General features: G+C 43.5%; 1 protein-coding gene across 10 annotated transcripts in view; it reads left to right on the top strand.

The window, feature by feature from the left end:
- The window catches only part of LOC110497375 (lipopolysaccharide-responsive and beige-like anchor protein), a 319,123-nt gene that overhangs the window by 51,702 nt on the left and 240,637 nt on the right, over positions 1–26,784 (top strand). For all 10 annotated transcript variants that reach the window (XM_090210434.1, XM_090210433.1, XM_036954299.2 and 7 more), the window contains exons 8-22: positions 5,463–5,582; positions 6,582–6,728; positions 7,031–7,228; positions 10,195–10,328; positions 11,703–11,811; positions 12,261–12,413; positions 13,062–13,230; positions 13,602–13,681; positions 13,826–13,888; positions 14,800–14,897; positions 15,730–15,822; positions 17,459–17,567; positions 18,523–18,604; positions 21,126–21,249; positions 21,941–22,133. In XM_090210434.1, coding sequence (XP_090066560.1) covers positions 5,463–5,582; positions 6,582–6,728; positions 7,031–7,228; positions 10,195–10,328; positions 11,703–11,811; positions 12,261–12,413; positions 13,062–13,230; positions 13,602–13,681; positions 13,826–13,888; positions 14,800–14,897; positions 15,730–15,822; positions 17,459–17,567; positions 18,523–18,604; positions 21,126–21,249; positions 21,941–22,133 — 1,872 coding nt within the window. The remainder of the gene's footprint in view (positions 1–5,462; positions 5,583–6,581; positions 6,729–7,030; positions 7,229–10,194; positions 10,329–11,702; positions 11,812–12,260; positions 12,414–13,061; positions 13,231–13,601; positions 13,682–13,825; positions 13,889–14,799; positions 14,898–15,729; positions 15,823–17,458; positions 17,568–18,522; positions 18,605–21,125; positions 21,250–21,940; positions 22,134–26,784) is intronic.

Raw genomic sequence — 26,784 nt, 5'->3', positions numbered from 1 at the left:
AACCTAGCACTCATAAAACATAGAAACACGTGCTAAGTAGGACACACAAACATGTTCTCTTTCGCATAGGACACACAAACAGAACAAATTGTACGCAGGCATAGTACACATACACTGCCCTCTCGTCTAGGCCCTTTGGGATGAAGCATAGTCATTTGGTCCTTCCTCTGGGGGCCAGTATAGTCAGAGCAGAACAGTGAAAAAAGGATAGCAGGAACGAGAGAGAGGGATGATGTAATGGGGCACGACACACAGCCAGACCATAGCACCCAGACCCAGTCAAGCCCAACAGCATTGGTGAGATCCATGGTGCCCCTGGCCAATTAAAACTCGTTATCCCCCGGAGTGGAACAACGCTACTCTACTTCCTCCTCAGACTCAGAACCTCATTCTATCTTTAGGCCTCTGTATTCCACGGTCGGTCTTATCTCCCAAGCTGTCTGCCTGGTAACTCTAATAACCTATTTCACTGGATTCTTCCAATGTCTGACAGAAATCTGAGCAGCCGATGTAGGTGGGATTGTAGCCCAAGGGGTTTAGGAGCTGATCGGGTGATGTCCCATGTCTCATAAGGGTAACTCTGTGAAGGCAGCCAGGAATCAGGCTAAATTAAGGCTGGCCAATGCTTTTTTTGGTGGTTTGCAGTCTGCTGCTGCCAATGTGAAACTCATGATAACATAGCCTATTATTCATTGTATCGTGTTAGTAACTTCATTACCATTGTTGTAAATTCAATTATAATTTAAAACATTATAACAACAACAACAAAAATGTGTGAAACTGGTGAGGTGTTTAGGGTGTCATAGAAATATAATCTCATTCTAGTGCTGTGGTTAAGTTGTTGTTGTTTCAGTGGTACATGGCGACCATGGTGGTTAAGTTGTTGTTGTTTCAGTGGTACATGGTGACCATGGTGGTTAAGTTGTTGTTTCAGTGGTACATGGTGACCATGGTGGTTAAGTTGTTGTTGTTGTTTCAGTGGTACATGGTGACCATGGTGGTTAAGGTGTTGTTGTTTCAGTGGTACATGGTGACCATGGTGGTTAAGTTGTTGTTGTTGTTTCAGTGGTACATGGCGACCATGGTGGTTAAGTTGTTGTTGTTTCAGTGGTACATGGCGACCATGGTGGTTAAGTTGTTGTTGTTTCAGTGGTACATGGCAACCATGGTGGTTAAGTTGTTGTTGTTTCAGTGGTACATGGCGACCATGGTGGTTAAGGTGTTGTTGTTTCAGTGGTACATGGTGACCATGGTGGTTAAGTTGTTGTTGTTTCAGTGGTACATGGCAACCATGGTGGTTAAGTTGTTGTTGTTTCAGTGGTACATGGCGACCATGGTGGTTAAGGTGTTGTTGTTTCAGTGGTACATGGTGACCATGGTGGTTAAGTTGTTGTTGTTTCAGTGGTACATGGTGACCATGGTGGTTAAGTTGTTGTTGTTGTTTCAGTGGTACATGGCGACCATGGTGGTTAAGTTGTTGTTGTTTCAGTGGTACATGGCGACCATGGTGGTTAAGTTGTTGTTGTTTCAGTGGTACATGGCGACCATGGTGGTTAAGTTGTTGTTGTTTCAGTGGTACATGGCAACCATGGTGGTTAAGTTGTTGTTGTTTCAGTGGTACATGGCGACCATGGTGGTTAAGTTGTTGTTGTTTCAGTGGTACATGGTGACCATGGTGGTTAAGTTGTTGTTGTTTCAGTGGTACATGGTGACTAAGTTGTTGTTGTTTCAGTGGTACATGGTGACCATGGTGGTTAAGTTGTTGTTGTTTCAGTAGTACATGGTGACCATGGTGGTTAAGTTGTTGTTGTTTCAGTGGTACATGGTGACCATGGTGGTTAAGTTGTTGTCTTTCAGTGGTACATGGTGACCATGGTGGTTAAGTTGTTATGTGTTGTTTCAGTGGTACATGGCGACCATGGTGGTTAAGTTGTTGTTGTTTCAGTGGTACATGGCGACCATGGTGGTTAAGGTGTTGTTGTTTCAGTGGTACATGGTGACCATGGTGGTTAAGTTGTTGTTGTTTCAGTGGTACATGGCAACCATGGTGGTTAAGTTGTTGTTGTTTCAGTGGTACATGGCGACCATGGTGGTTAAGGTGTTGTTGTTTCAGTGGTACATGGTGACCATGGTGGTTAAGTTGTTGTTGTTTCAGTGGTACATGGTGACCATGGTGGTTAAGTTGTTGTTGTTGTTTCAGTGGTACATGGCGACCATGGTGGTTAAGTTGTTGTTGTTTCAGTGGTACATGGCGACCATGGTGGTTAAGTTGTTGTTGTTTCAGTGGTACATGGCGACCATGGTGGTTAAGTTGTTGTTGTTTCAGTGGTACATGGCAACCATGGTGGTTAAGTTGTTGTTGTTTCAGTGGTACATGGCGACCATGGTGGTTAAGTTGTTGTTGTTTCAGTGGTACATGGTGACCATGGTGGTTAAGTTGTTGTTGTTTCAGTGGTACATGGTGACTAAGTTGTTGTTGTTTCAGTGGTACATGGTGACCATGGTGGTTAAGTTGTTGTTGTTTCAGTAGTACATGGTGACCATGGTGGTTAAGTTGTTGTTGTTTCAGTGGTACATGGTGACCATGGTGGTTAAGTTGTTGTCTTTCAGTGGTACATGGTGACCATGGTGGTTAAGTTGTTATGTGTTGTTTCAGTGGTACATGGCGACCATGGTGGTTAAGTTGTTGTTGTTTCAGTGGTACATGGCGACCATGGTGGTTAAGTTGTTGTTGTTGTTTCAGTGGTACATGGCGACCATGGTGGTTAAGTTGTTGTTGTTGTTTCAGTGGTACATGGTGACCATGGTGGTTAAGTTGTTGTTGTTTCAGTGGTACATGGTGACCATGGTGGTTAAGTTGTTGATTCAGTGGTACATGGTGGTTAAGTTGTTGTTGTTTCAGTGGTACATTTTGACCATGGTTGTTGTTGTTGTCTTTCAGTGGTACATGGCGACCATGGTGGTTAAGTTGTTGTTGTTTCAGTGGTACATTTTGACCATGGTTGTTGTTGTTGTCTTTCAGTGGTACATGGCGACCATGGTGGTTAAGTTGTTGTTGTTTCAGTGGTACATGGCAACCATGGTGGTTAAGTTGTTGTTTCAGTGGTACATGGTGACCATGGTGGTTAAGTTGTTGTTGTTTCAGTGGTACATGGTGACCATGGTGTTTAAGTTGTTGTGTGTCTTTCAGTGGTACATGGTGACCATGGTGGTTAAGTTGTTGTTTCAGTGGTACATAATGACCATGGTGGTTAAGTTGTTGCGTGTCTTTCAGTGAGTGGTACATTGTGACCATGGTGGTTAAGTTGTTGGTTTGTCTTTCAGTGAGTGGTACATGGTGGCCATGGTGGTTAAGTTGTTGTGTGTCTTTCAGTGGTACATGGTGACCATGGTGGGTAAATTGTTGTTTCAGTGGTACATGGTGACCATGGTGGTTAAGTTGTTGTTGTTTCAGTAGTACATGGTGACCATGGTGGTTAAGTTGTTGTCTTTCAGTGGTACATGGTGACCATGGTGGTTAAGTTGTTCTGTGTTGTTGTTTCAGTGGTACATGGTGACCATGGTGGTTAAGTTGTTGTGTGTTGTTGTTTCAGTGGTACATGGTGACCATGGTGGTTAAGTTGTTGTTTCAGTGGTACATGGTGACCATGGTGGTTAAGTTGTTGTTGTTGTTTCAGTGGTACATGGCGACCATGGTGGTTAAGTTGTTGTTGTTTCAGTGGTACATGGCGACCATGGTGGTTAAGTTGTTGTTGTTTCAGTGGTACATGGCGACCATGGTGGTTAAGTTGTTGTTGTTTCAGTGGTACATGGCAACCATGGTGGTTAAGTTGTTGTTGTTTCAGTGGTACATGGCAACCATGGTGGTTAAGTTGTTGTTGTTTCAGTGGTACATGGCGACCATGGTGGTTAAGTTGTTGTTGTTGTTTCAGTGGTACATGGCGACCATGGTGGTTAAGTTGTTGTTGTTTCAGTGGTACATGGTGACCATGGTGGTTAAGTTGTTGTTGTTTCAGTGGTACATGGTGACTAAGTTGTTGTTGTTTCAGTGGTACATGGTGACCATGGTGGTTAAGTTGTTGTTGTTTCAGTAGTACATGGTGACCATGGTGGTTAAGTTGTTGTTGTTTCAGTGGTACATGGTGACCATGGTGGTTAAGTTGTTATGTGTTGTTGTTTCAGTGGTACATGGCGACCATGGTGGTTAAGTTGTTGTTGTTTCAGTGGTACATGGCGACCATGGTGGTTAAGTTGTTGTTGTTGTTTCAGTGGTACATGGCGACCATGGTGGTTAAGTTGTTGTTGTTTCAGTGGTACATGGTGACCATGGTGGTTAAGTTGTTGTTGTTTCAGTGGTACATGGTGACCATGGTGGTTAAGTTGTTGATTCAGTGGTACATGGTGGTTAAGTTGTTGTTGTTTCAGTGGTACATTTTGACCATGGTTGTTGTTGTTGTCTTTCAGTGGTACATGGCGACCATGGTGGTTAAGTTGTTGTTGTTTCAGTGGTACATTTTGACCATGGTTGTTGTTGTTGTCTTTCAGTGGTACATGGCGACCATGGTGGTTAAGTTGTTGTTGTTTCAGTGGTACATGGCAACCATGGTGGTTAAGTTGTTGTTTCAGTGGTACATGGTGACCATGGTGGTTAAGTTGTTGTTGTTTCAGTGGTACATGGTGACCATGGTGTTTAAGTTGTTGTGTGTCTTTCAGTGGTACATGGTGACCATGGTGGTTAAGTTGTTGTTTCAGTGGTACATAATGACCATGGTGGTTAAGTTGTTGCGTGTCTTTCAGTGAGTGGTACATTGTGACCATGGTGGTTAAGTTGTTGGTTTGTCTTTCAGTGAGTGGTACATGGTGGCCATGGTGGTTAAGTTGTTGTGTGTCTTTCAGTGGTACATGGTGACCATGGTGGGTAAATTGTTGTTTCAGTGGTACATGGTGACCATGGTGGTTAAGTTGTTGTTGTTTCAGTAGTACATGGTGACCATGGTGGTTAAGTTGTTGTCTTTCAGTGGTACATGGTGACCATGGTGGTTAAGTTGTTCTGTGTTGTTGTTTCAGTGGTACATGGTGACCATGGTGGTTAAGTTGTTGTGTGTTGTTGTTTCAGTGGTACATGGTGACCATGGTGGTTAAGTTGTTGTCTTTCAGTGGTACATGGTGACCATGGTGGTTAAGTTGTTCTGTGTTGTTGTTTCAGTGGTACATGGTGACCATGGTGGTTAAGTTGTTCTGTGTTGTTGTTTCAGTGGTACATGGTGACTAAGTTGTTGTTGTTTCAGTGGTACATGGTGACCATGGTGGTTAAGTTGTTGTTGTTTCAGTAGTACATGGTGACCATGGTGGTTAAGTTGTTGTTGTTTCAGTGGTACATGGTGACCATGGTGGTTAAGTTGTTGTCTTTCAGTGGTACATGGTGACCATGGTGGTTAAGTTGTTATGTGTTGTTGTTTCAGTGGTACATGGTGACCATTGTTCACGTCTACAACCGCTGGAAGAACAGTGAGATCAGCTGCTACGTCAATGGAGAGCTCGCCTCCTACGGAGAAATCACCTGGTTCGTCAACACCAGCGACGTAAGTAGCAATCGATCCATACTATACTGATCATCGTTGTTATAATGTTATTCCTGTAGTAACCACAAACCTCTACTATCACACAACCATTCTTACCCATCTATGCTGTGTTATGGGATATTGCTGAACCTAGAAGTTGTGCTAGTGGTTGTTATGCATGTGTATAACTAAAAGTATATTTTGATGCCAGTTTTCAATCAAAACATTTCTCTGAAGTCATCAATCAATCAACAAGAAAGCCTTGCAGCTGTCCATCCAGAATTTTTCAATTTGAACCATTGTGCTTTGCATAAAAAAGTTTCCACACAAAGACGTATGGTATATGTTGTGATTGATATACCACAGAGAACCATTGTTACTGCAGTACAGGTTGTTAGAAGAGGACAGCACCTCCCCACAGGCCCCACTCTTTCTGATTGATTGATATAATCACTGTCTCAGCTGACAGAGGGCTCAGGGGTGAAACCTCTCTCTCTCTCTCTCTCTCTCTGCCTCCCTCTCTCTCTGCCTCCCTCTCTCTCTGCCTCCCTCTCTCTCTGCCTCCCTCTCTCTCTCTCTCTGCCTCCCTCTCTCTCTGCCGCTCTCTCTGCCTCTCGGTCTCCTCACATGGATGGAACTGGGTCTGTAACAGGGAAGAATTATTTTTCTCTCGCTCTTGTGCGGAAGACAAGATTCTCATGTCAGTTTTAGCCAAATGAAGATGCTTTTCTAATGCAATCCTCTTGGCGTGACAGTGTCACAGAGGGCCTTGATACCCTACAGTAGATATGGCTGATTGAGATACCTCTCCCTCCTTGATAACAATGCTAAGCTCATCCCCTGCCTATTTACACATGCTCTAGGAAACATACAGGAGAGAACAGATTAATAGAAATGTATGTTCTCTGTATGCCGATGGTGTGTTGATTCACACTCATTCATGCTGATTGAGTTGTCATAGTTCTCTTTATTAACACTTGTTCAATTCTCCTTCCTTGTTTCCTTCCTTCCTCCCTTCAGACTTTCGACAAGTGTTTCCTGGGTTCGTCAGAGACGGCAGACGCCGACCGTGTGTTCTGTGGTCAGATGGGGGCGGTGTATCTGTTTGGCGAGGCCCTCAGTGCAGCCCAGATCCTGGCCATCTACCAGCTGGGGCCTGGTTACAAGGTAGGTAGAGGCCAAAGCCCAGTCATCATGCAGTATTCAGTAGTCCCACTATTCCAAAACACCCTGACATTTGGATACCCAATAGATCAAACAAGGAAGGTCTGCACTCATCAATTTGATGTGAAACATTAATGATTGTGGATCTTCCTCCTTTCTCCTATCATGAATTATTTCAAGATACACTACAGACTATCACTAGTAGTGTGTAAGGTTTAAACCGAACAGAAAAATATAAATGAAAGTCACACTCAAGTCTCCTTCCTGCCTGTTAATTGATTTGACCTCTCTGCCATCTCTCTCAGGGCACGTTCAAGTACAAGGCTGAGAGTGACCTCCTGTTTGCTGAGCACCACAAGACCCTACTGTACGACGGCAAGCTGTCCTCTGGCATCTCCTTCTCCTACAACCCCCGCGCCACTGACGCTCAGCTGTGCCTGGAGTCCTCCCCCAAGGACAACGCCTCCATCTTCGTCCACTCGCCACACGCACTCATGCTGCAGGTACGGACGCACGCACAGAAATGTGTTTTTGGCAGTGCTACTGCACCAGAATGTAAACCATCTAAGCTAGACATCGAGTCAATGTTGAAAGAAGTTATCAATCCACCCTGACTAATGGCACTTCTGCAGGTTATTCTTATCCCCTACTCAGGTGCCTCAGCCGCTTGTTCCCAACACACACACACACACACACACACACACACACACGTTTTGTTCTTCTATCTTCACGGGGGACCTACAATTAATTTCCATTCAAAATCCTATTGGCCCTGACCCTTAACCCTAACCTGTAACCCAAGCACACCCACACCTTCGCACACACACACACACACACACACACACACACACACACACACACACACACACACACACACACACACACACACCTTCAGACAGATAATGAAGCACCTCCATCCGGCTCTATCTGCCTCTAATTAAAGGAAAAGTTCACCCATTTTGAATGTTATATTGTTTTCGTGCGTCTCTGAGTGATGTTCTATCGATTTCCCTGTGTCATTTCATGATTTCATTGCCATTATTGCCATTGAAGCAGGCAGAAATCCGTCTCATATGAAGTAGCACCGTGATAGTCTCTCTCACTACACTGGAAGTTAATAGGAATACGACTTTTAGATCGCCAAAATGTCTATCATACATGTCAGATTTCAATACTGGCCGAAGTCATAATTCGGGAGGATACCTTCTCTCCAATGTGAATGCTGATCATATTTCTGTGATATTCCTACCTCTAGAAATGTGTAATTTAATGGAGGGCCTAGCACATTTTTCCCATTTGCCTGCTTCTTTAGTCCAGGGTGCATTGCATGGTGCCGTTGTCATAGAGATTAGAGAAAGGAGATAGGAATCCAACGAGTCTGCTGGTTGGGAACGTATCCAACTCCTTGTCCCAGAATCGCCCAGAATGCACCGCGCAGCCCATTGATGTAGCATGGGCATCTTTCCCATCTCCTCAAAAGTATATCTGCTGGTGCGAATTTCAGACTCCACTCGGTGAGGCACATATACATAGACTTTAAATCACTGGCCACTTTAATAATGGAACACTAGTCACTTTAATAATGTTTACATACGTTGCATTCCCCATCTGTTATGTATGTACTTTATTCTATCCTATTCTACTGTATCTTAGTCTATGCCGCTCTGACATTGCTCGTCCAAATATTTATATATTCTTAATTCCATTCCTTTACTGTAGATTTGTGTGTATTGTTTTTGAAATTGTTAGATATTACTTGTTAGATATTACTGCACTGTTGGAGCTAGAAACACAAGCATTTCTCTACACCCACAATAACATCTGCTAAACACGTGTATGTGACAAATACATTTGATTTGACATCAATCTGCAGGTTGAACATAGTGAGGTTGTAGTCTCCTACATTGATAGTGCAGTTTGTTTAGGGGATTTTACAGCAGACTAGCTACTTCACATGCTGATTTTGTGTTTGGTATTATTGTGTGCAGCTACGTTTGCTAGCAAGCTATCCAGCCAGCCCATAGAGAGCATTGCATTGTGGATTTTGTCGTAAACTTGAGCTACAACAGACTTCCACAACGATTTTCCATGTTGCTACCAAACTTATTATGACGCTAAAATGAAACATTTGTTCACAAAAAATATTGTTCTCACATAGTCGTGTTATTTAACACTGTAAACGAAAGGAATGAGTGTTTTCGGGTGGATTGTTCCTTTAAGATAGAGGTGAGAATGAACCACTCTGCACCTGGCTGGCTAGCAGGCTGGGAACAGAACACTACCCTGTTCTATTACAGAATTAGATCTGCCTACCAGTCGTTTCTATATTGAACCAAGGTGGTGTTTTCTTTAAGCACTTTATTATATTACACAATACTTTATTTGACCTTGTAGTTACTGAGGATGATGAGTTCATTTATTTATGAGGTCAAGTAAATTGGCACGTTCTGGTGGCTACTTGTAACTCTGTAAGTTCCAGGTAGCAACAACTAGATGACGAGTACTGTAATGAAAGTGCTTCACAAATGTATTTCTCTCCAACTCTCATTCAAATCCATATTTTTGACTTTCTTTATCGCAGAAGGTCGTCTGCAGGCCTGATTAAATGCACATTAGGAAGACCTTGGCAGCCACACGCGCACACTCACACACACACACACACACACACACACACACACACACACACACACACACACACACACACACACACACACAGCTGTCCTTTTTATTTAATTACTTAGAATTCTCCAATTGTCTCTCTCACTGTAATTGAGTTTTGTCTCTGAGCCTCACAGCGCGTTTAGTCAACGCGTGAGCTCCTTTCTCTTTCTGAGGCAGCTCGGCCTGTATGTTTGTGCACGCACGCGCACACACACACACACCCAAACCCCATCGTCTATTGTTAGCACATTGTTAGTATTCCATTCATGGACGTGTGTCTGTAGATTAGTGTCCTGTACGTATGTGTTCACAATGACTATTGGCTTGTTTAGTTGGTAGACGGAACCGTAAACGCACGAGGAAAAGGGCCTTGCTCATAATAGCACATTTAGCTGCTGTGGGATCTGACCGTAAGAAACCACGAAAATATTCTATCCACAGAACTCATTTAGCAAAACCCCCATCAGGGTAAACAGACTAGACACCTGAGCCATGTTGCCTTGGAGACTAACTCAACGTCGCGGTAACGCACCCGCCACTCAGCCCGTCACCGTTAGCGACAGGTGTAATAGTGCTGTAAAGGAGACAGATGTTCAGAGGAGTTATACTGTGTTTTCAACACCACACCAGGTGTACAAGGGAGAAATGTGACACCGCCTCCAATCCGCATTGTTTTCCACCTGAGACGAAAGCAGAAGCAGCCTGACAAGACCCAGCCTTTGTCTCCAGTCCATAGGGTTCTGATAGGGTTCTGATTCTACCGTATTTCTACCCCTGATCCTTGTGTATGTATTCCTCCCTTCTTCAGGATGTGAAGGCTGTGGTGACCCACTCGGTCCAGAGTGCCATCCACTCCATCGGGGGAGTGCAGGTCCTCTTCCCCCTGTTTGCACAGCTGGATCACCTCCAGCACACCAGCGATGAACTGGACACCTCTGTCTGGTAGTGGACTACTGTCTTTTTCTATTCTTCGATTGATTGACTTTATTAAGTTCTTTTAAAATACTGTACACATCTGTGCGTAGCCATGTGGGAGAAAGTGCATTGTGTTGATGGGGGCGGTGTTTGAACTCGCCCTGAGGTCTGGAGTATTTTGCTTTTCACTAAGTAGAAGTTGTTTTGTTCATTCAATGGATTCAACCATGCATGATGGCAGCGCAAATGGCAACCATAAGGTTGTCTTGTCCTACTCACTAAACTTGGATACCAGTTGTGAATATTAGTGCCCTAGTCTTTCAGTGATGTTGTCTTGTCCTACTCACTAAACCTGGATACCAGCTGTAAATATTAGTGACCTAGTCCTTCAGTGTTGTTGTCTTGTCCTACTCACTAAACCTGGATACCAGCTGTGAATATTAGTGCCCTAGTCCTTCAGTGATGTTGTCTTGTCCTACTCACTAAACCTGGATACCAGTTGTGAATATTAGTGCCCTAGTCCTTCAGTAATGTTGTCTTGTCCTACTCACTAAACCTGGATACCAGTTGTGAATATTAGTGCCCTAGTCTTTCAGTGTTGTTGTCTTGTCCTACTCACTAAACCTGGATACCAGCTGTGAATATTAGTGCCCTAGTCTTTCAGTGATGTTGTCTTGTCCTACTCACTAAACCTGGATACCAGTTGTGAATATTAGTGACCTAGTCCTTGAGTGGTGTTATCTTGTCCTACTCACTAAACCTGGATACCAGTTGTGAATATTAGTGCCCTAGTCCTTCAGTAATGTTGTCTTGTCCTACTCACTAAACCTGGATACCAGCTGTGAATATTAGTGCCCTGGTCTTTCAGTAATGTTGTCTTGTCCTACTCACTAAACCTGGATACCAGCTGTGAATATTAGTGCCCTAGTCTTTCAGTAATGTTGTCTTGTCCTACTCACTAAACCTGGATACCAGCTGTGAATATTAGTGACCTAGTCCATTAGTAATGTTGTCTTGTCCTACTCACTAAACCTGGATACCAGCTGTGAATATTAGTGCCCTAGTCTTTCAGTGTTGTTGTCTTGTCCTACTCACTAAACCTGGATACCAGCTGTGAATATTAGTGACCTAGTCCTTGAGTGGTGTTGTCTTGTCCTACTCACTAAACCTGGATACCAGCTGTGAATATTAGTGACCTAGTCCTTGAGTAATGTTCTCAATCATGGCTCTGTGGCTTTTGTCTGCCCTCAAGGGGAAGGTGTTGCATAGATTGTGTTCTCACAGCAGAATGGTAGAATGGTGACACCCTCATTATATTAGCCATTACTATAGGATATACCCTGTAAGGGGCAAGTCTTACTCAGCAGCTAACCACTCTCTCGCACCCCCCCCCACCCCCAGTTGCACTTTGCTGTCCTTTGTGATGGAGCTGCTGAAGAACTCTGTGGCTATGCAAGAGCAGGTCCTGGCTTGCAAGGGTTTCCTGGTCATCGGTTACACCCTGGAGAAGGTGAGAGACGTGATACACACACCACTACCCCCCTCGCCAGAGACACATTCACACTCTGCAGTCTTCCTCTCGTCTGTCCTAATTGCTGTTCTGTGCTGAAATTGAAATTTGGATAATATGATTTCCCAGCACTCTGTCCATTACATCAGAGAGGAGCAGATAGTGAGCTGTCTGTCCTTCAGCCTCAGTGCTGTGCCCTCCAATTCCATACTGCATTTGTCTGTTCTGAGACCAGTGCTAAACGCCCCTACATCTGGTAGCTTGTTGATTGTGTCCGAGTGTGTTTGGTCAGGTATACAGGTTACTCTAAATGTCTATTTACATCTAAGGCCCTAATTGCTTAGCTGCATTTAGAGGTTACAGTGGGCTTGTTAGACACAGAGTTAACCTGATTCACCTTTCTCTCTGTGGGTGTCCTCTGCTCCTTCCCTCTCCTCCCTCCTCTGTAGTCTTCCAAGGTGCATGTGACTCGGTCCGTCCTGGACATCGTGCTGGCCTTCGCCCGTTACCTCAGCAACCTGCAGAACGGCGTCCTGCTGCTCAAGCAGCTGTGTGACCACATCCTGTTCAACCCTGCCATCTGGATCCATGCCCCTGCCAAGGTAAGAGAGGAGAGGTACTGGCACAGGAACACACACATGTGCAGGCAGGTAGACGCATGCACGGTGACACACACATGCACGGTGACACACAGTCAAGGACACAGTTGTGCAAGCAGGTAGGCACATGAAGGCACACACACATGCATAGACACATGTGACGTGTAAACAGGCACACACACCCATCCACCTCTGTCCATCCCATCATCATCCTTTCATACTCTTGTCCTTGTGTCTCTCCTCCAGTACATGAGAGCGACAGCCCACCATTCAGTCGGTTAGGCTATTGAATTTTATTTCTGCCTCACCTCATGCTCGGTTTTTCACCTCAAATCAAATCAAATGTTGTTTGTCACATGCGCTGAATGTAGACCTTACAGTGAAATGCTTACTTACAAGCCCTTAACAAACAATGCAGTTTTAAGAAAAATAAGTGTTCAGTAAAAAATAGATAAGTAAAAATATATATATATATTTAATAATAATATATGAAGTAACAAATAATTAAAGAGCTGTAGTAAAATAACAATAGCGAGGCTACATACAGGGGGTACCGGTACAGAGTCAATGTGCGGGGGCATCGGTTAGTCGACTGTATGTGTTCTTACGTACGTGTTTGTTTGTGTGTGTGTGTGTGCATTCACCCCCCAGGTGCAGTTGGTGTTGTACACCTACCTGTCCACTGAGTTCATCAGCACGGTGACCATCTACAACGCCATCCGCAGGGTGGGCACGGTACTGCAGGTCATGCACACGCTCAAGTACTACTACTGGGTCGTCAACCCCCAGGACCGCAGCGGAGTCACGCCCAAGGGCCTCGGTAAGAGAACACACACACACACACACACCGCACTCTTTCATATTTCCACTATCACACACTTTTCTACACACACTGATACAGACGGGTACCTCTCCTCCCCTAGACCAGTGTTGCGGTAGTGTTGACATGGAAGATGAGCAGCACGCTGCTTTTGCTGTGTGGACCTGGGTCCATCATCCAGTCCTTTGTGTCCCCTGCAGAATGTGCTTTCCTGTCCTTCTTGTACCTCTATGTTGTCTGCTAAACCTAGAATAAACATTTTGTATTGTCTACCTACAGCTGTGCGCTCTGCATCGCGTCCTAAATAAAATCCTTTTGACAACAGACCTTCTCTAATGACTTTATCTCTGCGTGTGTGTCTGTGTGTGTAGACGGTCCGAGACCCAATCAGAAGGAGATCAACTCTCTCAGAGCTTTTCTGCTGCTGTTTGTGAAACAACTCATAATGAAGGTTAGTTTATAAAGTGTATATCATGAGAATCTCGTTTGATATTCAAAATAATATATATATTTCGCCTTTTTGCACCTAATGTTAATCTCCAATAACTATGATCGGTGAAAAGTTAGATTTATATTCTGTACTCTCTATTTTCAGGATTACGGAGTGAAGGAAGATGAGCTTCAGAGTATTCTCAACTACCTGCTCACCATGCATGAGGTGACAACTAAAAAATTATGCAAAATATAATGTCCTATACGGTGCACTACTTTTTATACCATAGATACTTTATTGTTAAAATGAGTATGCAGCTGCACCATGCAGTGTCAATTCCTGTTCGTCCTTACTCGATGCTCCTTTACAGTTTTGAGGTATAAAACTGCCCACTAGGTGGCACTCTAAGCCAACAGCTCCGGCCTCCCAGACCCTCTCTCCTCTCTGCTATAGATAGACAGACCAATCACACTGTGCCGGGGAACCGACCAGGCTCTTTTTAACCGTTGCCAAGTTTCACCAAGCCTTCGCTCACAGAAGCCTCTGTGTTTACACTGCAGTGATGCATAGAGAAATGATGGTGCTGTAAAACAGGCAGGAATGATCCCTGCAGGAACGAGGGGATTAACCGCTCTCCTTCAGGAGCTCTGCAGTCTTCTGTGGATTGTTCATTCATCAGATAATTCCCTTGTTTCCGTGTATTATTCATTCCGTCAACATTCGTTATCAACGACTAATGATCTGTCTCCGTAGCTAATCAAGATGGAAACTGGTTTGATCTTTGATGTTGTGTGTCACCAATTAATCAATAATTAGTGCGAAAATAAACAGTTAATTATTGCACTTGCATGGTCAATTCCTGTGTTTGTGGGTACTCTGCATCCATGTGGGTGTCTGTACAGTAGGGTGTGTTTTGGTGTCTGCTTCATGATGATACATGGCGTAACAGCACACCCACTAGCCACACTATTCATCTCTCGTTGGGTTGCATGACTCCACAGTGAAAGGCGGTGCTAATTGCGAGCCCATTAGCGCGCGCGCACACACTATTTATCATATTGCTAATAATGCTAACAACAGGGCCTCCTCCCTGGTCTGATTCATTAAATTCAGTACAACTGTATTTATTTTCCCAGGACGACAATCTAATGGATGTGCTTCAGCTGCTGGTGGCTCTGATGTCGGAGCATCACGGCTCCATGGTGCAGGCCTTTGATCAGCGCAACGGAGTACGGTGAGCTTCAGGAATAGAATGACCCGCCACCCATCACAGAGCTCCAATGGGAGTGCCCGTTCCAGTCGTTTGACTTCTATGACGGTGCTGTAACTATAACGTCATCTCCCGTGGCAACGGGTGGCGCACACTCCACCACAGGCCCTGCGGCCTCAGAGAACAAGATCGCTGTGATGTTAGCCTATTTTGTGTGTGCCGTCGAAATGGTACCGTGTTACATTTGTAGTGCCGGAGACGGTACCCTATTTCCTGTATAATAGTGCACTACTTTTAACCAGAGGCTATAAAGGGACTAAGCTGCCATCAGATGTGCCCTTGTGGTTCTGTTTGTGTTTCATGAAGCCAAAATGAAGCCAGATGACACCGAGGCCAATACAGATGGTTTACTGGCTTCATTTGATCCTTTATCTGCAGGACTATTGACATTCGGCGACGACGGCGCACAAGATTTATGTAGCTTATTTAGTCACCCTGTTGGCATTCTCTGTCACAGGGGGTTAAATGTAGTGTGTCAACCATGCATGTCTGGGCTGGTGTCTGATATAGGCCCACTTTAAAGGCTTCTGGAAATCTTTGTCTGACGTGCGTTTTGGGTGCCTTGTCATTTTACTAGCCACTCATAAAGGCTCCAACCACCTCTATTTTACGACCGAAGTCGATGTCCTGTACAGCTGTATAGTAGGTTCACAAAGCAGATATAATCTGTCATGAAGTGATTCTGTAAATGTTTGGTTCTGATACACTATTTTAGGTTTTATAATTTGAGAAACTGTTAAATGTGATAAAAAATGAGACATTTGTTATTTGTGTGTTTGTCTTTGTTTCTGTACAGGGCCATTTACAAGCTGCTGGCTTCCAACAGTGAAGGAATCAGAGTTCAGGCACTCAAAGTCTTGGGCTACTTCCTCAAACACTTGCCCGCTAAGTAAGAACAACTAATATGTTGCTGTCACTTACCTTGTACTCTTGTCTGTAGGATATTATTAAGAATTGTCCGCACGTTTGGTCACATAAAATCACTCAATTCTGCCGTGGACATTAAAAGCACATTTGATCCAGATTAAAGAAGGACTCAGTTAGGCTCAGTCATTGATGTAATTATTCCTATTCTATAGTCATTTACCTTCAGGCAGCCAAAAGGGTTTTCAATTCAAAATGGCCTCTCCTCAGTTATATATTTCTAAGAGCCAATCCCATCATGGAGATGAGTATCTACAGAGAAAAGGGTCTCATTCAGGTGGAGGTCGATATCTAATCCTCGTTCAGCCTGTGTACTGTAGTAAAATGAATAGCTGGTATTAAAGCCCCTTCTATTTCTCTCTGGAAAGTAAATTGCCTCTAGTTGTGTAGAAGTGTTTTAGATAACAAATTAGCCACTCGTAAGCCTCCTTTGGTTCAGCGACCAATTAAGATGTCAGAGTCAAAAGAAAACAACCCAGGATGAAATACAGTGCAGGTCTCATTGAGGCTCTATTTCCAATTCTACTGATTCCTTTTTGATCTCCCAAACTTTTGATCAGTGGTAGTACATATTCCCCAGCCCCCAGCGTCATCCTCATCCCCAGCATCATCTTCAGCTCTAGCCTCATCCTCAGCCCCAGTGCCCCCCCCCCCCCCCCCCCCCCCCCCACCAAAAAAAGAAAAAACATTTCACTCTTTTTGTTGTTGTTACGGGAACACAGTCCAACTTTCTCTTGAAAGTTGGAATAGTAGAATGCACAAGCTTGTCAGAAATGTCCAGATCAACTAGCCCATGTCAGCTAACATTTTTTATCTAGGTGTTTTAGCCCATAGATGTTGTTGTAATGTCTGAGTCACAGAAATATCACATAAAAACACATTGGACATGCTTTAAACCTGCCACATTTGCTCTGCACCCCATGAAAAAAAAGTCATATTGCAGGAAATACTCTTTAAATTTGCAACTTTTTCTCTCCGCCAACAAGAGGTGCCCGAACAGTTTGTCATAAACAGTACTTGTGCCCTTAGAAATCGACGTGGGCATGCGTGCGTGTGTAGAGGACGTTCCCTAATGCTGGAAGGGGGGCCTGAGAGAAAAAGTCTGAGACAGTCTGACTAATACTAGCTTCATCATCCCAGAATATGTACAGATGAGTGATACTCAGAGATGAAAGCTCTGAGGGATACTTGTCTTTGAAAGGTCCTGACAGGCCTCTGCAGGGTTGCTTTTTTTTCATGTCTTTCAGCTGTGTTCAAATGTGTTCTGTTGCACTGGTAAACTTACCCAAGCGGCGGTTCACTAACATTCATAGTCCGTGACTCACCCTATGGCTTCGGGAATTTTCCTTGTCTGTCCTCAACCAGTCCTTGACCGACAACCCAAAATGGAATATGTACTGCCCAACATTTTGGAAACATTGCTTGCTATACCATACAATGGTGCCAAGTAATGCTTTTGTGAATTTATAGTTAACTCTCTAGGTAAAATGTTTGCATGTAATTAAGTGCAACACGATACACTGTGGATACAGTGATCAATGCGCTGGTACCAAATGTCAATGGATACTCACTGACCGTTTGACCCTTGACCTTTGTTCCAGGAGGAAGTCAGAGGTCATGCTGGGTCACGGGCTCTTCTCCCTGCTCAACGAGCGATTGATGCTGCACTCCAACCAGTTCAGCATGACAACCTACAACGTGCTCTTCGAGGTCAGTTAGTCCCTCCCTCGTCTCTTCCTTGCCGTGTATGTGTAGGAGAGTCTATAAGAAAATGCAGTAGTTGACATACGAAGCTATTTTCTCTGCCTCCCCCATAAATCCTAATACTAACTGCCCTCCATTTTGTATTTGCATTGGCTGATGATTTCCATCACTGTATTAGTTCAATTATACATGCACTGATTACACATGAATTCATTCTGAGAAGACATTATTTAGATTAGAAGTGTTTTCTGAGTTATTTAACACTTTTATAGTTTGTTTGATTAAGTTGTATAGAACGTGTAGTTAAACTCTAGTTTTCCTGTGGCCTGCGTCAGCTCTAGCTATTCTCCTTCTGTCTGGACCTGAATAGCATATCCCTGCTGAAAACATTTCAGTCCGTTTTGAATCAGGATGTTCTATTATTACCTATTGGTAATAACTTAACTCAAATGATGGTCATTTGTGTTAATGTATCTATGTTATAATGGCATACCAAGACTTTTGATGGACATTAATGCACACTATATTAAACTCCACAGGAATCATTGAATCTGACCTTGTAAATATATGGGATTGTCAGGAGACACTGGGGGAATTTCATGTATTCCTCCTCTGCTGTTACTGTGAGATATTGCCGTCTATTCGATTCGTCCCTGATTCTTGTTACGTATTTCTTTTGTAAAGACTTGGTGAACATATGTGGATTTCTGTATGGCCCAATGTACCTCTTCCCTGGTGCTGTTTAGTATGAGAAAAGTGTTTATGTAAATCTCATTTCTCCCTTTTCTGTGCAGATCCTGGTTGAATTGACTACGTGTGACTGTGGAATTGCAATGTGGAACTCATGTAATTCTTGGTGCTGTTACTATGAGCTATAGATTCACATAAAAGTATTTATGGCTCTCCTCTATTTCTCCCTTTTCTCCCCTCGTCTCTTCTCTCTCTCTCTCCTTCTCCGTAGATCCTGACCGAGCAGATCTGCACTCAAGTGATCCATAAACAGCATCCGGACCCCGACTCCAATGTGAAGATTGTCAACCCGCGTGAGTCACCCCTCGGCACCCCACCACTAAATAAATCACCTTTACCTACCGCTGCATGCTTGACCAGACCTAGAGAGCCTCCTCTCCCTTACGGCCGCTGCCAGTGTTATATACTGGCCAACAAATGTGGAGCATAAATTGAGGCTAAAAAACTATACTACTCAAACGGTATGTGATCATATACGATTAGGCTAATAGTGGTCGTGTTGGGCTCTAAGATTCAGCTGGTACATTTTAAGTCCATCGTTTTTTTGAAAAAATAATCAAGACGAGTAGCTATTGAGAGAAAAAAAAGCTACGTAATGAAATGATATTGTGATAGTACATTTTTTTAAAATAATGTTTCACAGCAAATTAAAGTTGTGAAATATCCGTTTTATTCAGTTGATGTTCACACAACAGCTGAAGTGGAACTGAATAAAATGAGTGCATCGTTAAAGACCTCATGAAATCAACACCGGGCCCTGCGGCATTATATCATGTTAATAAGAAGCCTTTTCCTACTTTAGAAACTCAACTGTCATTTTTCAAAAGTAGGTATTTGATCCCGTCCGGGAAATGACGCAACAAGCTTACATGGCAACTTAATATTTCATTAAGTTGATATACTATTGCATTATGTGGTGTTTTTAATAAGAGTTTAGAGGAACAGGAATTCATAGTTCAAAATGTATCGCACAGACAAATGTACTGTTTTTCTGGGCAATTAGAAACATTTAAAATGGTTTGAATAATGGTCCTGTCTTCTGCAAAGGGTTTCTCATTTGATGTTTATCTTTTTAATATTCTGATAATGTACACATACAGTCATTTAAAGTAATACTCCCAGAGATGTTTCCCTTTACTACCAGTGGCATATTTTCATATACATGCCTCATTAAGAGGGACAACGTCCATGCTTAGTTTCTGTTTGATGCAACGTAACAAGCTCATAGCAACCTCATTGCTTTGATCAATGTACTTGTCTCATCCTGTCCTCGTCTAGTATTTTCAGACCATTACTTACCTCTTAATTTCACATGCCAGCTCTCAAAACCTTTTCATATGTGGGAGAATCAACTTCCCCAGCTGTGGCGGAGAGGGGGAAAAGAACTGAGTCAGGCTGAAATCACAACCGAGGTTTACTTGAACCCTGCTCTAATCGTACAGTTTAGCCTCATGTGTGTGTGTGTGTGTGAGTGTGTTACACATCTCATAGTCACACATTGATTAGCAAAGGCCCTTTATTGTGGTAAAGGCATCCAGTCGTGTGCAGTGTAAAATAGAGACTATGTGCTTTTTGCATGTGAACTGAACACACTTTATGGGAGTTCTGAACCATGGGAGCACCATGGAGTCTGTTTCTCCTTTACTGTAGCTGCCTGCGTTCTCTTCTTGATGTTATCTGCTCTGAAGCCTCAAAATGGGCCTGATTGCAGTCTTTAGTAACGTCAGAGCGAATCAAACAAACTAAGGAAGTACCGTTTCCCTTAAATTAACTCCATGGAAAGAACCCAAAACCAAATGGGGGGAAAAAAGACCCCATACTCACATCTCTCCATCCCCCAGGAACATGCAGAGGTCATTTTCTGGCAGTGAGAGTTCAGTGAATCATAATTTGATTGACTAAGGCGTATAGAAACAACAAACGTCTGGGCTGCGAGGGGTCCTTGTTGGTTACCATCGGTTACCACCAAGGTCCAAGACGACAAAGTGAGATCATAACCCCCCCCCCCCCCTTCCTGACTCGAGCTAAATGGACACTGACATAGTCTATATAATTCATCTAAACAGCCAGTCTCTTTAGGTTAACTAAAGAAAGGGTTCCAGGAAGCCTGCATAGGACTCTGGCAGGCGTGGTACACAAACAAACACACACACACACACACACACACACATCTCTGAGTTGAAACAATATCAAACTCTGTTTGATCGTTTCCACCACATAGATGTTGAGGTGTCTGCCGACAGTGAAATCAAGATGGCTTGTGACACAATGATTCACACATGTTGAGATGAATTGTCTGATTGTGTTGTTGAATTGTGGTCTGACTCTTACTCCCTCTGCAATTGATTTGTTTTCTTGGAAAGTGTGTTCATTTGAAAAATCCCTTATTTTTTTGCTATTTAGGATACACAATTTGAATCACTCATAGGGAGTAAAATGGTATTATTCAGTATCAATATTAAGATATTTTTAAATGTTTTAAAATCAGTATTGTAGCATGTCACAATTTTCATACTACTTTCAAAGCAATCAGAATTTATTTAAATTGATTCATTTATTTAAATGAATTCTCAGATTTTGTCTCTTGCTTAATCATTTCTTATTTGGGGAATCAGTATTAACAACTTCTTATTTTAATGAAGAAATGATACTATGACAGACAACAGTCTGTTCTCTGCATTCCTCTGCTGACCGTCTGTTCTGTACGACCCGAGTCAGTAACCCTGCAGGGAAAGTAGTGGGTCTGTGTGTACTAAACCGTGTCAGACACCGTAACGGGGCATTAACAGAACGTGTTTTCCTGTGTTTTGACAGAGGTCCTGAAGGTGATCGCTGCCCTGCTGAAGAACTCTCCCCTCTCCCCAGAGAGCATGGAGGTGCGCAGGGTCTTCCTGTCAGACATGATCAAACTGTTCAATAACAGCAAAGATAACAGGAGGTAAGGAACGTCTCAGCCCTGAAGTGTACTACCAAGTACACCACATTCTAGTACACTACATAGCACACTACGACAGGGTCTTCCTGTCAGACATGATCATCATCTGTTCAATAACAGGAGTTAAGGAACGACTCAGCCCCGGAGTGGACTACTCTGCAATAGACTACCACTAAACAAGACCTGGGTTCAAATAGAATTTGAAATCATTCAAATACTTTCAGGGTTTGCTTGAGCCCCTGGAGTGCCAGGTGGGCGGAGCTTTGCAGTTTTGCGACTATTCCATTGGTTCAGTTGCGCCAGGCAACCTCTATCAAGCGCAATCAATCCACTCTAGGGAGTATTTGAAAGGAAACAAATACTATTTGAACCCAGGTCGGCACCAATATCACTTCAGTACAGCCCTCTGGTTGAGTTCAGGACGTTTTCCTGGCATATATCCCCTGTCCGATTACATCTCCCAGTTCCTCATGCTGGCGCCGTGCTGGGGCTTTACTGCAGTGAGGCCAACAAGCTTTGTCCTTCATATGCTCAGAGTACAGGATGTTTTGAAGATGTGTGATATTGTGTATCTTTACACTACATGAGTGCTGTGTATGTAGGATTGTTTTCAAATGTTTGTGTGTATGCACGCACATACAGTACTGAGTCTTCGGAGCGCTCATATCTCTGTGTGTTTGTGTGTGTCTATCAGGAGCCTGCTGCAGTGCTCGGTGTGGCAGGATTGGATGCTCTCTCTGTGCTTCATCAACCCCAAGAGCAGCGAGGAGCAGAAGGTCACTGAGATGGTGTACGCCATCTTCCGCATCCTGCTCTACCACGCCATCAAGTACGAGTGGGGCGGCTGGCGCGTGTGGGTGGACACCCTGTCCATCACCCACTCCAAGGTCAGAGAGCTCATTAACCCCGTCAGACGGTCAACCAAACTCTGTCTCACGGAGAGCACCAGGGCTTCTGGATAGGTTTCTATACGTCTCTGTGGATTGTCGACTCTTTCTCTTGCTCTTCCAATCTATTTGTTCTCTCTTCTCTTTTTAACTACGTCATTTTCTCTTTTTCATTATTTTGTGAACACACACACATTCTCCCCCGCTCTCATTCACGCTCCTCTTACTTTCTCTCTCTTTCTTTAGCACGCTGAAATTAGACTCCACTCACCTCGCTGCCCTTTCTCCTACCTCAGCTTCTCCAGGGCACTCAGCCGTCAAGATCTATCTCAACTCTCTATCCAACCAGTCAGGGGCTTCCATGTTTTAAGTTTGATCCTGACATAATAACAGTCTCAGAGGAAATGTCCAAAGATCCCTCCTAGCCTCAATGACCCACTCATAGATTAATAGTGACTGACTTACAGAGAAGTGCCTCTCTCTCGGTGCCCGTCAGATCCAGCCTGGTGGATATCTTGTGCTGATTATGATGTGAAAACGGCTTAATGGAATCCGTTCTTTTTCCTCTTCCATCCCTTCTAGTCATTTATTTATGTATTGAGTTCCCACTCTTTAGTTAAACATAAACGGCCGGCTCTTCTTATTTCAGAAACTCAATTTTAAAAAAAAGGCTGTTTTTAAAAATGAATTGTTGATATTGGATTACGGAGCCAGGTTCCAAGGCAGTGAAGTAATTTGGTCGGCGTCGGATTGCGGTGTGGGTGGTTTATAAAGCTTGGCAGATTGAAGGTTGGTTGAGGGATACTAGGCTATTTTTGTGTTGAGGTGGACGTCTATGGAGTTCTGAGGATGTAGTGATGGATAACGGCCACTAGGGGGCACAGTTACACCATTTGGCACTGTCTCTCTCCTTCTCAGGACTGAAGTTGGTTGGCTTGGTTGCACAGTATTTGCGAGACCAAAAGCTCTTGACCTCAACATTTACATACCCCACCTCAACCCTGTCCGTGTGTACCCAGCCTAAAGGTTGTATGCGAAAAAATAACTTTGTATCCACTATCATATGTGACTGAAGGATTTCTCATATCATTGGTAAACACTGTGCTGAGTTAATATGTAGTTGTGTAGACGTGGGGAAAAAAAACCAAAGAAAGCTACAAAATGACATCACCGCCAATTCTGGCTAGACTGTTCCAAATGGTTCTGCTGCCGTTTCTGCATTTTTGCCTTGGGACTTTAAGTGTCTTATCGTGACAGGCATTTTTCAGTCATTTCCTTTTTGTGATGTCATTTTGTACTAAAGCTGTTCATAGACAAATGATAGGGACTATTTCACTTCAGAGTTTTACACAAGCTTAAACATCAAATCACGATGATTGCTTTCTACACTGTAGACTGTAGCAGTAAATACACAGCATTTATTCACGAGACCTTTAAGAAATGTCATTTTTCCATGAAAGCACACCATGAATGATTCTTCACATATTTATTGATATATTGTATATGAAAGAATAGTTTTGCAGAAACATTACCCTTTTAAATGAGCTGGGAGCGGATGCGAAGACACATGTTAAAAGTCATAGGCTTGTCCAATTGACATCAGTCCTGTGCAGTACAAAATAAACCCAAAGTGAGTGTTTATTTGTAAACAACACCTTGTGTGTTTAGGGTTGTGTGTCGCCCCGAGCTTATTGCTGTAGCACGTTGCACATGGCCACAATCACACGCTGCTCTGTAGTTTCACTTTACGACACTGCCATACCAGCCGCTGTGCAGAAATGTGTGCGACTGAGTAGTGGAATTGATCATTCTCTTCAGTACTGGACAGATGGTAATTGCCCTTTCCCATAATTGCACAAGATTAATGCTCTCGCTGCTTAGCTCTGTTTACAGTGCCCCAGCACTAATCTAAAAACAGCACCACACACACACACACACACACACACACACACAGAGGGTCCCATGCAGTCTTTGAATTGAGGAGGTGCGGCGGGCGCTAGCCATCCAGATACAGCATTTGCTATAAAAAAAATCCTGGAGAAACTCAATTGCAATTTTATTGTCCGGTTTGATAGATTTCCTGCCACCTCTGTAGCACCAGAGCTGTTTGTCACTGTTGCTCTCTCCTCCCACGGCTGCAGGGTGTGTGTGTGTGTGTGTGTGTGTGTCTACCACTCTCTCCCTCTACCCACACACATTGTCTCCTCCTTCGCTCTGAGGTTTCTAGAAAGCCTATTCTGAACACATTGAATATTCATCCTGAGCTGCACCTCAACAATCAGAGAAACAAGGCCTCATCAATTTAACCAGCCCACCGGGAGCATCCTGATAAATACAGACACGCATTCAGAAGTATCTACATACTGTATACACACACCTTCTGCTATGCATCTAAGCCTCTATCCATTTCATGTTTTATTTGCAGTTTGGAACACATTGTGTACATTACGCAATTGAAAAGAAGTGCCTCTGTTTCTTATGTGAATTTTAATTTATACGTTTCCCACAAAAATAACGTTGTGTTTTTAAGTCATATGATTTCTTATTACATGAACACTGACTCCTCTATCACTGATTTATTACTTACAGTGGGGCAATAAAGTATTTAGTCAGCCACCAATTGTGCAAGTTCTCCCACTTAAAAAGATGAGAGAGGCCTGTAATTTTCATCATAGGTACACTTCAACTATGACAGACAAATTGAGGGGAAAAAAATCCAGAAAATCACATTGTAGGATTTATCATGAATTTATCTGCAAAAATTATGGTGGAAATAAGTATTTGGTCAATAACAAAAGTTTATCTCAATACTTTGTTATATACCCTTTGTTGGCAATGACAGAGGTCATTGTTGGCAATTACAGGCCTCTCATCTTTTTAAGTGGGAGAACTTGCACAATTGGTGGCTGACTAAATACTTTTTTGCCCCACTGTACATTATTACAGTGAAATCACCTCTGCCTATTTTATTCTTCCTGCTCTTTTCAAATCTATAATTCTGGTTAAATAAGGTGATACTAGACATTTCACTTCTAGCCTCTTTTGAATCCTAATCACCAAACCTGTACACGACCGTGGTGGAGAAGACCGGGTTTTCATCCTCCATCAGTATTTACAGTAGTGGGTTAAATGAACTGTACTACAGTATACTTAACATGGGGGCGATAGAGGGAGATTTACAGAAATCTCTTCCATATGTCCCTGTAGTCTGCTGCAGACTCCTGAATGGTCACCTGGGATAATATGAAATGATGTGATTGGACCACTGGGACCTGCTGGGTGACTTTAGTTGCAACTGGACATGTATGACCGTCTGGCAGATCCTGTGTGTGTGTGCAGTCAAAGGTCACGCCTGTGTGTAACTGTTGGTTGTGTGGGGTGAGTGCACATGTGTAAGAAAAGTATGATGAATGCACACCTTTCTGTATGAATGAACAAATATGTCAGTGTGTGTGTGCGCGCCCATGTGTGTACACAAATGTGTGTGTCCTTTATCTGAGCCAGAGCAGCAGCAGGTTTTGTGCCGCAGTGTGAGCAGACCAGGCAGATGTTTCTGCAGGTGGTGCTGACACACACACACACACACACACACGATGCCTTTCTCCCAGCTCTGCACACGAATGAGTTGGATTTGAGGAAGATTTCTAAATCAGTCATCAGTGTGTGAAGGACTCCGTATCCTTCTAGCGTCAACAGTCAGCTTCTCTGTAGCATCCACCTTGTGGAAATGATGACATCAGACATTAACAGATGAAGAGACATTAGTGCAGGAGTGCTTGTGAAGCAGAAGAAGCCAGATGAGGCTTTCAGATATCTCATCCTGTTTGAATCATGTCTATTTGTAGCCTTTTATTAGATCAATTGCCGCTTGTACACATTACAAACTGTGTGTTTACTCTAATGTGGACGCTAGTTCTCTACTAGCAGCAGTTCACAAGACACAAGGGAGTATGGATCCACAGTACAAAGCTTTCCAGTATTGAGACTCAACATGTTGAGATGTAGCCTCTAGACTCTCTCTATTGTTCAGCCTTAATGCAGAGATGGACACATCGACAACTCCACAAAGGAGAGGGAAGTACAGGACATGGAGAACATTGACCAGGGCTACACACACACACACACACACACACACACACACACACACACACACACACGTCTACAGGACTTCTCATAGGGTAAACTGTAGGCCTAGTGTGTATTGTATAGAAGTTCCACAGTGCTGACGCTGAGCAGTGGGAGTTATTGAGATATCTACTTAGTACCTTTAGTTTCCCTAAACAAATGAGACTGTATCTGGTGGACCCTGTCCCATAGCTTGGGAACCCAACTGTGTGAGCTATAGGAGGACAATGTAACTGTCTGGCTGTCCTTAACCATGTGGTCTTAATGGACGCCCTTCTAGTTCCCAAAGACATCACCAGTCAGTGCTCTGCTCGAATTCCTGCTTCACATGATCAGGGGAAAATGATCTAGGAAAGGAGAGAGAGAGAGAGAGAACAAGAAAAAGAAAGGGGGAGAGGGAGGAAAAAGAGAGAGAGCGAAACAGTGAAAGGAAGAGTTCTGTCCAGGGTTCCGTCCAGGCAGGACTGCGGCAGGCAGAGACAGACGACATTGATTTGGGAGGAGGGAGGAATTGCATTTAGCTAAT

The sequence above is a fragment of the Oncorhynchus mykiss genome, chromosome 19 (assembly GCF_057628025.1).
Source record: "Oncorhynchus mykiss isolate SJ-2025 chromosome 19, ASM5762802v1, whole genome shotgun sequence".
In the NCBI taxonomy this organism is placed as follows: Eukaryota; Metazoa; Chordata; class Actinopteri; order Salmoniformes; family Salmonidae; genus Oncorhynchus; species Oncorhynchus mykiss.
The sequence above is the reverse complement of the archived record's forward strand: the minus strand, read 5'-3'. Positions and strand labels throughout refer to the sequence as shown.